This window comes from Talpa occidentalis, unplaced genomic scaffold, assembly GCF_014898055.3.
Source record: "Talpa occidentalis isolate TD23 unplaced genomic scaffold, MPIMG_talOcc4v2.1 talOcc4.11, whole genome shotgun sequence".
Classification (NCBI taxonomy): domain Eukaryota; kingdom Metazoa; phylum Chordata; class Mammalia; order Eulipotyphla; family Talpidae; genus Talpa; species Talpa occidentalis.
The window spans coordinates 91,649,542-91,660,896 of NW_023601104.1; the positions used below are offsets into that span (position 1 = coordinate 91,649,542).

Below are 11,355 nucleotides of genomic sequence, written 5' to 3' on the forward strand. Positions count from 1 at the left end.
GATTCTGTAAGGTAACTGTATTTTCTTTAGCTGGGAAAATAAAAAGGTTTACTCCTCTGTTTCTGCCCTTAGGAAGCCCCGTCCCTTCTCTGTGCTGAAGATGCCTCATCCTGGCTGGGGCCCACCTGCAAATCTCTGCCAGCTCCCTCATCTATCTAGTCTGGGCCACTGAGATAGGCCCCCAGACTCAATAAAGTTGTGTCCACATCACCAACCCCCTACACAGATCACTTGCCCTTGAAACTATGGAACAAGTGTAGCTAAAAACTGCCAACCTGTTGCTACCAGTACAAATGGCCACAGTGTTGCCCCAAGGAGCTTAGCTGCTGCCCACCCCGCTCCCCCCAATCCTTCCCTTCCTCACATTTCCCACATTTCCTTTCATCCCTCCCCAGGGTCCATGTTTTTCTCTTTCCAGGACTCCAGCTCCACATTCTATGATGGGCTCCAAGGGGCAGAATCAGAACTTTAGCAGTTTACACTCAGGGGATGGGGAGGTAAAGCTGATACCAGAAACTTCAAAAGAGAAGACCTCAAATTCTGGAGAAAGTTACCAAACAATAATGCCTGTGACCCTCAAGACACAAGGGGCAAATTAGAAGCTCAGCACCCTGTCTTTTTGAAAAATATACATTTATTTTTAAACAAATAAATGCTATGCTGAGGCCACATGAAGCCTCAACACTGACCCAGTCCTAGAGGCTCTGGAGGTGGAGCTGTGTGTGTCCCTGTGGCCTCCTTCCACTCACTGGCTGCAGGCAGGGCCCTGGATAAGTTTGCTCCATTGATCTGGGTCTCAATTTTCTCACCAGGAACAATGGGAACAATGCCATCTACCTCACAGAGCAGTTGAAAGGATTAAATTAAATAATGGATTTTTAAAAAGTGCCCTGTACATAATAGGTTTTTTTTCTTTTTAAGATTTATTTATTTATGCATACAAGAGCTGGGGTACAGGCCAGAGGTACAGGAGGCTGCGAAGATACACCAGAGACAGAGTGGAAAGCAGAACAGGCAGACTGACTGCAATACACTGCTGAGGGGAGCAGCGGGAGAGACAGGACAGGTCTACTGCGCCAGGTGGGTTGTTCCCTGGCCCTCTGGGATTGAACTCGTGCTGCAGAGGCTGCGGATAGCTTCACAGTGCTGTGCTTAACCCCGTGCGTCACCAGGGAGGCCCCTTAGTAGGTATTTAATAGAGATCAGACTCCTTCTCCTCACTCTTCCCCACAGCAATTAGGCAAAGAAGCTACTAAAAATCTCATGGGGAATTGAAAATAAATTTTCTAGACTGATTTTTTTTTTTAATCTGAACCTTAGTGCCTGGTACAATTTCAGACTCTGGCATGGGAGCTCTACAAAGGCAGGGACTACTTTTGCAGCCCTGGACAGTGTCTGGTTAAAGGTAAATCGTTGAATGTGATGGAGGATAAGGATAGAAAAACTGGGAAGGAGGCGCCACGGGACCAGAAACCTGGCTCACACAATTCCAAGAGCTGCAGGTGCCTGTAGAAGGGATTAACATAGCCACTAACCCAGCTATAGAAACCTAAGATCCTCAGGGCCAATGCTTAGATCACAAAGCACTGCTGTAGGGGGTGTCAAGAGAGCAGACCTGAAGGTAAAGATATGGAGATTGAGGGTCACAGCAGAAATCTGGCCCTTTCAAATTATACAGTTTATTCAAAGTCAACAACAAACAAACTACTCCAGGAAGGAGTGAGCCCCTCCCAAAGAGGAGGCTAAATCAGTACAACCTCTACACTGGCAGGGAGCTGCAGTCTTTCTGCCTCCTTCTGCCCACCTGTGCCTATGCAGGTGTTCCTTTTTGCCAACTCTCTGTCCCTCTGCAGGGCAGCAGCCTCTCTGCCTGCCCGTGCCCTGTGCCCTGCCGGTGCTTCTCTTCACTGACCTCCCTCAGTAGAGGCAGCTCTCCTGCCTGTGATCATGCAGGCCTCTCTTAGCAAATCTGTCCCTTTTAGGGCAGCCCTTTCTGCCTGTTTGTGTCTATGCAAGTGTTCTTTATTCTTCTCTTCCTGTTATAATAAACCTGCCCTTTTGGATGTAACTAATACCTCTGTTGTGGAGAAACTCGCCTGGGAAACTCGCCAGTGTTGGTGTAAGGGAAGCTCTGGTGAAATCTTTCCCAGAGTGACCCCAAGGACCCTCCACCCTCCATACCCGACAACTCCAAAAATGACATCAAATGAATGAATAAATTTTGGATTTAATGGAAGCAGGGGCTGTTGTTTGCAAAGAGCATACAAGAAGTATTAGATGTAAGATGACCGGAGTACAGGATTATGCTGATGTGAAATTTGTAGCCCATGGAGAATTATTCTACAGAGTGATATTTAAAACCTATTTTTGACAGTTTTTTTTCCTTTTTTTTCTAAGCAGCAAAGCTCAAGGTGTTTTGTTAATATTTCTCCTTCATTCAAGCCATGCTTTATTTAGAAAGATAGGTTAAAACAACCACAGTCAGGCCTTCCTGGTGGCACAAGAGGTTGTCTCATCACAATGAAGGGATCTGCAGAAGCTCAATCACCGGCCAGCCAGGGAGCTACCCACATGGTGTAGCAGACCTCTCCTGTCTCTCCTGCTGCTCCCCTCATCAGTGTATTTCAGGCATTAAATTAAAATTAATTAAAAAAAAATCTTTTTAAAAAAACACAGTCACCTCTATGGGAGGAAGCAAAAATAATTCAGTTTTTCATAACATTTTTGTTTAACAGCATGGCGTGTTAAGCCTAAAAGATCGGACTAAATAGCTGATAAAAGTATGTGCACTGTGTCAGTGTTTTCAAATGTAAAATTCTTAGTAGTTTCTGACCTTAGTGGAGACTTGGGGAGCAGAGTTGAGAGTTGAGAAATGAATAACTATTCTAATCAAAATTTAAAGCTATTTCTGGTTAAGTTCCCTCATGGGTGTGTGTGTGTTGGAGTGTCTAAAACCCTATTGATTTAAGCTTCCTGGTTGACCAAAAAAAATGTTGGATTCACTAATCTCTTACAAAAAAAACACCTTGCATTGTCTGATCCAACAGATCACCTGAGGGCTTTTCCCAGTTGGCTCTCCAGCCTGCCCCAAACAATGGGTGACTGTGTCCTAATCCTATTGTGCTACTAATAAAAAGATTTAGCCCTTTGGATGCTTGGCAGCTACTGCCTTTCACACTTGCGGGCCCCGCCACACCCCCCACCTCCCCTGCCAGTTTTAAGCATCTAAAAAGGAAAACTCCAATAATGCCAAGCAGACCAACAGGGCAGCAATGGGATATTAAAATCCACAGCCACAGTCACATCACCTTAGAGGAGACAGCTTGACAAATGCCCTGAATAATTCATCCCCAACTGTTAAATCAGTAGAATCTTCAGAACATCCATATCCACAGGTGAAAGAAAACTAGGTGTAGAATTTTATGTGGCCTGCTCATTTATATGCTAAAGAAGGCCTCTTTGCTTTTCTTTACACCATTACCCAACTGGCAGAATTTACTGGTCTGGGAAAATTTAGCTCAAGTTAACTTACTGGTGGTGAAGATGAACAAAATGGAAATCTGCCTTTACAGAGTTTTTCAAAATTGCTGGCCCAAATGAGAAATCTATAAATGAAATGTTCAATTTTCTAAATGCAATGAGGAGGTAAGAGAAAAAAGACCTACAAGGGTTACTGGTCATTTGTTAAAACAGGTGCTTGGGAAGAAGAGATATTGCATGTAGTCCAGATAAAGAAGGAGCCCATAAATACTTGCTTTAAATATTTGGAGAAGTCAATCAGATTCCTAACACTTCCAAGTTGCTAGTCATAATCACTTTGAGATGTAAAGACTTTGAAATTCACTTCCCAAGAAGACATAAAAGGCAGGATTAAGACATAAGCTTTCCAGGTCTTCCCAAGGTTTCTAGACCTTGAAAGTCTAGAGCAAGATTTCTACTCTATTGGGCAGGACTTGGCTATAAACCCCAGAGAAGGAGTTTGGCACTAAGCATTTCCACTACATCCTGGCTTCTATGTATAAAAGAAGGTAAGCAGAGTGCCAGATACTACCAGGGCACAGCTCTGCCCTTCCATGGAGCAGGAGAGACTGCATTCTAGGAAATGCAGTTCAGTCTGGCTAAAAAACACCTGCCAAATTCTGATGACACAGCATAGCCCAGCCCAGGAATTTCTCCCTAAGAAAGAATAGTCTCCTAGAAGCCGGTGGACTGATAAATTTCAGGAATGAGATGACTGAAAACCAGCAGATATTCCAGAAGCATGCTTTCTGTTGGGGGAGGAAAAATTGGGGGAGGGGGGAACATTTTGTTTCTCTGCCTGCCTGTCTCTTACACAGTGTCACCTAGTCACAATCACTCACCACTGTCAGCCACACTCTGACACAGAGTCACTCACAGTCACAAACAGTGTTGAAGTCAGAAAATCACAGCAGCCCACACAGTCAGGTACAGTTAGATACACGCTAACACACTCAGGCCCACAGAGGTAAGATGCAGTTTCCTCTGAACATCCACAAAGACTTCTACCCACCTGATTGCCAAACACAGCCACAGAGCAAGCAGTGGAAACTTCATTGGCCCCGAACCAGACAGAAGCGATGCGGGAGGGCATGCCCAGGATGAAGACCTGGGCCACGGAGCAGATGACCTGGCCCAGCATAGTGACTGGAAAGAGATGTGGCTTCAGGCTGCCCAACTTCACCCAGGCCCCCAGGCAGTTGAGAGCAGACCCGGTGAGGGCAATGGTGCGCAGGCCAAACTTCTCCAGCAGCCAGGCCACCGGCAGGAGCAGAGGGATGTAGGTCAGCATGTAGCACATGGACAGCCAGTCAATGTCGAAGGCTTGGACTCCATAGAAGTGCATGAAGATGTTGCTGATGGAGCTGTACTGGATCCACTGGAAGGCATTGCACAGGGAGTAACAGCTAAACACCAGGACGATCACCCACCTGCGCTTGCTCACCTTGATCACGCTGAGGTCGTCGGTACTACACTGGGGGGGCAGGTCAATCTGCTCAGCCAAAGCACTCGGTTGGGCGGAACTGCTGGGATGCGCAGAGACACTGGGGTGGATGGACACGATGGGGTGGATGGACACGACGGGGTGGGTGGACACGCTGGGTTGGATGGACACGCTGGGGTGGGTCGACTCGCTGGCGTGGGTCGAGAGGCTGGGGTCGCGCGCGAGTGGGGACTCCTGCGCGGGGCTGCCATCGTGTTCCTGCTGGTTGGAACCTTCAATCACCATGACCACAGCCCGTCCTGGAGCCCTGGACAGGTGCTGAGGACTCCGGTCGTCTTAAAGGACAGTAGCCTCGGCCGGTCCCTCAGAGCTGACAGGGCACTTGCAACCACCGGCCCAGAATATACAGCCCCGAGTCTGCGTAAAAGCCGCGGGTGTTGCTCCTGCGCTCACCCCCAAGCTTGGTGACCACTTCTCCTTAAGGTCTCTGTCCCCCAGGTCGGCAGCAGACGCCTCAGCCCGGTCCTGGCCGCTGGTGCCTTGGGTTCCCCAAGGCGTTCTGGCTGCTTTCAGCCCCTGCGTCCTGGAAAGATTTCGCTCCTTGTGAAGCCACTTCGCCGGACTCTGTCCGCTCCGGGACGGGCTTGGGGCCTCGCCCCCTTCGGGGCACGTGACCGCCCCGCCCCCGTCCGGCCCAGCTGCCCCCCCCTCCCCACTGCACCCCCTCCCCCTGCCTTCTCTGGCTGGACTGGCCTGGCCATGCCAGTTGTTTCGCCACAGTTTGCGGGGTACAGTCTTCCCTCACGCCCCGGGCGCCATGGAAACCACCCGGTTAACCCACACCCCCTGCACTGTCCTCCAATGCATTAGCTCCCTCCCCAGAGAACCCGTAAGCAAGTCTCCGCTGCCTGCTCAGGTGACCCTCCCCAAGAGTCCTCGGCGCCTTTCCGCATCCCGGGCCGGGGCGCATCGGTGTCAGGCACCTCCAAAGTGCCCTGGGGCATCCAAGAGAAATTCCCGACTTTCCCCCGCTTGGTAGGGCTCCCAAAACTTTGCTGAGCTTTCCGTACAAAGAGATACTTAGATTTCCAGGTCGAGTTGCGCTCTTGGGGCAAAGAGGAAGGCAGACAACTGGCTTTGCTCCTTGCTTTCCACGCGCTCTTGGGCTTGTCTTAAGGAACGCAGATTTGAAGCTGTGAGGCGGGGCTGGTATTTCCCGAGGGATCCGCCCGCGGCTCCTAGGTAGGGACCGCAGCGTGGAGGAGAATGAAGACACCCTTAGGAAGCTGGCGGTTTTCTGGTAAATTGCCCAGCACTGCACTAGCTCGGGCTGCAGCTTGTGTTTGCACCTATTTAGCGCGAGGCTGCCACCTGCCGGGCACAGCCCCTTACCAAGGGCGAGGCGTCAACTGTCTGCTCAGGGAGGTTGAGCTTGCAGGGCAGAAGTGCTGGTGTCCCCTGATCCATTTCACCCCTGCAGAAGCACGGGTTCTCCCTGGGTTCAAACATAGGCTCAGCTTCTTCTAATCTGTTTCTTTAGAAAGAGATTTCTTCATCTGTAAGATAAGGATGATGAAATCATACTGTTAGCAGGCAGAATGAGGGGCACCCCAGGACCCCCAAACCTGCCTCCTCTAAATGGGTTCTGTCATCTGCTGAATAAAGATAAAATATACTTAGTGTGTAAGACACTTAATAGAGGGGACTCCCCTGGTGGCACAGCGGTTGCACTGGGTTGCGGGGCTGCCCGCAGCTTCTGCAGCGCCAGTTCCATCCCCGGCCACCGGCGAGGGTCCCACAAAAAAAATAAAAAAAAGACATTTAATAGAAAAGAACTTTAATACAATTAGTGTGCAATTGAGAAAAGAGAAATATATATATATATACTTAAAATAGTATCCCCATGAAACACCCAGAGTTACCCATTCCCTTGTGAGTAAATGCCCAGCCAAACAGGGTTGGCCCAAAGCAGGGCCACAGAAGCCCACAAGCCTGCCACAAGTCTAAGGCATCATGGGTTGGTGGGGGGGGGCATAGGAAAGCGCAGAAAGGGACAGGCAAGTCCGGGACAGAAAAAAAAAAAGCAAAATCACAACGCAAGTCAAGATAAAGGCTGCCATTGCCAGCCTCCCCACAGGTCTCTCAACCTCACCTGTCTCTTTCAAGAGTCTCCTCCCATGTACCCCAAGTCCCTGGTACAAGTCCAAGGTAGACAAGTAAGCCCATCTTCCTCTCTCTGCTCCACATGCCTCCTCAAAAATCTCCTCCTTAGTCTTCTTCCTAAGAACTCTTCCCAGCCTTCTTCCAGTCTTTGCTTCTCCTCCAGCTTAGCTCAACCCATGGGTGGGGCAGGGAACCTGGAACCTTCCCTTTCTATAGGGCTTAGACAGTTATAGTACCACAGTGATATGCTGAGGCTTGAGCAAGTTAATACATGGATGGACTTGGGAAATGCCTGGCAGATGGTGAAGAGTCCATGAGTGTTGGTCATCCTAGTAGTTCGGAAGCTAGCATTTGGTTATATTGTGCTACACTTGCTTCCTGCACTGTCTCTTTTAAGCATCACAAGAAATCTGTGATATTGTTACTGCTGCTTGCCTACATTTTAGAGATCAGAAAACTAATCTCACAGAAGTAACTTCTTACTCCCAGCTGCCTTTAGGAGTCATCATTGTCATGCAAGTCTGTACCCATTAAAGCTCCAGCCTAGAGACTCAAGCGCAGTCTGCCAACAGCCCTGTGGGAGACCCCTGGGAGGAGAACAGAATCCCAGGCCCACTCCAGACCTTCTGAATTAGAAGCTGCTTTGTAAAAGATATCCACGTGATTCATTTGTCTCTACATTCAATTTGAGAACAACTGGGTGCCACTGATTCCTTTTTGCTTTCTATTTTAACCTTTAGACCCAAAATAAAGAATTTAAAAATCTGGGGTAGTGGTTCTCAATGTGAATGGCATATTAGAACCAAAAAGGGGCACTTTGAACACTCTCAATGCCACCATCACACACCACACAGGATCACTGCCCCCCGCCTCCCCAGCATCTGCAAATTTAAAGTCCATTAGTGCCTCACAGCCATGCACATGCACCTGGGATTGCAGACTGGGGCCTGGCGGGCCTGGGGATGACCTCCGTAGGGGGTTAGAATGACTGGGCCCCAGGAGAGGGAGTGGTGCTTGGAGGCACTCTCTGGTTTTGGTGGAAATTATGGCATTGTGGGTGGGTTATAATGAAATGTTTGAACCAGGAACTCATACCAACTAAGAATTTCTACACTAATGTAATACTCCCTATTCTCAACATTCCAGTAATGTCCCCCATTATCCGCCAGGCAGCACAGAACCTCCCGTCTTTTATAAGATTGTCTGGAACTTTTCACTGTTTCTTGTCCCTACGTCATCTCGAGCCAAAGCTCTTCAGAAGATAGTTTTTGTTTTAAATTGTGGTGTCACTGGTGAGAATACATTCTTAACTTCATTTAAAGATGAGGCAGTGGAGGCCCAGGGAGTTGGTGTGCCTTACTTAGGCCCACAGCTAATTAGCATCAGAACAAGAAACAATAGACCAAGTTTCCAGTTCTCTTCCTAGAAGCTTCTCCCACGCTCTCATCTGCATCAATGCTTCAGTTTTGTGACAGCTCCTAAGGAATCTAACCTGGGATCCTAATGCTCCTTGGGGTTGCCTTGGTGGATGGGCAAGTGGGATCTGTTGGGATTTCTGGATTCAGTCTACTTAAGATTTCAAGTTTTGTTCTGCCATTATTAGCTTGGGATCACAGCAAGTTATTTAACCTGTCTATAAAAATGAGCATCAAAAATATCTGCCTCAGAGGGTTGTTGTGAGAGTTAAACAAGATAACATGAGTTGTTTTCAAGAGCAATATGCTGGCAACCAACAACAGGCGATTGCTGTCATTTGGCTGATTTCCACACAGTTATGTGAATATTAGGAAGATATTATATAGAGAGAATTATTCTGTAGTATCCATTGGCAGGGGGAAAAGTATTTATTGAGCAGTCTACTATATGTTATATCAATGTTTTTGCCTCTTTAAGTATTTACTGGTATGCCTTGTATAGGAAGAAATGCATTTTAAGGATTGCTTCCTGAAAAGGGGGTCCTGGTTCTAGCCCAGCTGATTCCCCAGGGAATTTAAGGGAAACTGTGGCACAGAACTCAAATTTTCCTGGCCCTTTGTAAAATGATTATTCAGGCTAAGAGATTTACACAGGCCCACAGATCCTCCTAGCAGTAAGAACCGAAATTACAGTCAAATTGACTGACACATTATTGATGGTTTACCACCGTCCAAACAGGGGCTTCCACGTAGAAGTCACCGAGTTTGTTGAGCACGTGGGGAGGCTAAATAGCTAATGAAATGAATCAAGTTGAAACATTGGATTAGTCCCTCTTAAAAATAGACACTTGGAATCTGTAAAATGTCACCCTGTGTAAATCTTACATGTGTAATTTATACATGTAATACTGAATAGTCACCAGTATTCTGTCTGCCAATCTTCCACACTTCCAGACTTGTGTCTGTCTTTGTACATCCTGGAGCATTTAGTGAAATAAACAATCCAGCCCCTGCTCCTAACTCCTGTCTATAGAATTGAGTTGAATTATACAACACCGTGGAATTTCAGAGAACTGGGACAAAGAGGTAGTCCAGCAGGTTTTCAGAGAGAGAAAATCAGGTTCCCTAAAATTAAAAAGCAAGGGCCTCCCTGGCAGCCTAGTGGTTAAGTCTCAGTGCTATTACCACTGCAGTCTGAGTTCGATCCCCAGCCAGAGAGCTACCCACATGGCGCAGCAGACCTCTCCTGTCTCACCCACTGCTCCCCTCAGCAGTGTGTTTCAGTTGATCTGCCTGCTCTGCTCCCCACTCTGTCTCTGGTGAATCCTCTCACCCCCCCCCCCCGCCCCTGCACTTTTGGCCTACATCCCACTTCTAAGCAAAAACAAAGCAAGACAAAACAAAACAACTAAAAAACACAAACAAACAAAAAACAGGGACAGAGTGTCAACAGTGTTGTCATTAAGCCTCGCACTGGAAGTCAATGTGTTAGGGGGAAAAAGGATGTCCCAAAGCAAATTCCATATAGGCTTTGTGGACTCCACCCCCACCCCAGGTCAAAGCCAAAGACACTGGGAACTCCAAATCCCATCACCACCAAAGGGAAGGTGGCTGGGTTTGACCTGGGATGGGGGTGGAGTCCACAAAGCCTATATGGAATTTGCTTTGGGACATCCTTTTTCCCCCTAACAATTGGAACGATGCCTCTGGAGGCAAATCACCTCCTACCTGGAATTCTCTACCCAGAATGACACCACCAACAAAAATGTACCAGAAAAGAATCAAACATTTTCACACATTTCAAGTTTCAAACAAAGGTACTACCTTGTCCTTTTTTCCCCAGGAAGCTGCTGAAGATACGCTCCACCGAAACAAAGCAGGACGCCTTACAGAGAATCAGGCATCAGGAAGCAAGAGCTAGGACACCAGAGGCAGGTGGTGGGAATCCCTGAGATCAGGGGAACCGAGACTCCCAGGTAAATAGCTGTGTGCCAAAGTGGGGGGTGGGGGGGAGGGAAGCAGCTTGTTTAGATTAAAGCTGCTCAAAAGACTCTAGGAAAGATTTATTCAGAAAGGTGAAGCTGATAGAATTGTTTGAAACCATCAAGAAGGAATTCACACAATTGGGTGAGAATTAGGGTTGGGCTGGTGGGGAGAACCACAAATTTAAGAAAACAGATGGGGGGAGGGAGGCAATTATCAACGCCATTGAAATAAGCTGTGAAGAAAGGGTTGGGGATCATGCTTATCTTGAGTGACTCAGTGGTGAGTGGGGGCAGGCATTCCTACAGCGTGAGCCCTGCCTGCTCTAAGGGAGTGTGACATTAACTGGATTGTGAATGGGGAGCAAACAGAGGAGTAAACAGACCTAAATCTCTGTGTCATACTGGAAAGTCAATAGAAAATTCCTAGTGTAGACAAAATCCGGAAGTGTCGAGATAACTGTGTCATTTAAAGCCATGGAGGTAAACACCAAGAGACCCATCTAATAAAAGTTGAAAGCAGTTGCCTCAAAGGAGCAGGAAACCAAAGTGAACAACTGATATTTCTGAGATCTGGCTCCTTGATCTCTTATTTATCTATAGCTTTTCAAAATCCCTAACATTTAAAAATACAAGCAAATTAAATGGAGGTGAAATTGCTTCCATGAGGCCCACGGATGATGTTAGGGTTGTTGTCAATTCCAGTCTGGATTTTATAATGTTGGTACTAAAATGGAGTCCCAAGAATCTAAACCTGGAGACTTCAGGGTGTCTTCCAACATCACACAGTTTCATGGGTAATGTTTTCCTTATTAATGGTAGATAAAAGATT

General features: G+C 47.5%; 1 protein-coding gene across 1 annotated transcript in view; it reads right to left on the reverse strand.

Annotated features, from left to right (window-relative positions):
- Positions 1-5,638, reverse strand: part of FLVCR2 (FLVCR heme transporter 2) — a 61,562-nt gene extending 55,924 nt beyond the window's left edge. Inside the window, exon 1 of the mRNA XM_037503837.2 lies at positions 4,532-5,638. Coding sequence (XP_037359734.1) covers positions 4,532-5,248 — 717 coding nt within the window. The 5' untranslated portion in view covers positions 5,249-5,638. The remainder of the gene's footprint in view (positions 1-4,531) is intronic.
- Positions 5,639-11,355: the final 5,717 nt, after the last annotated feature.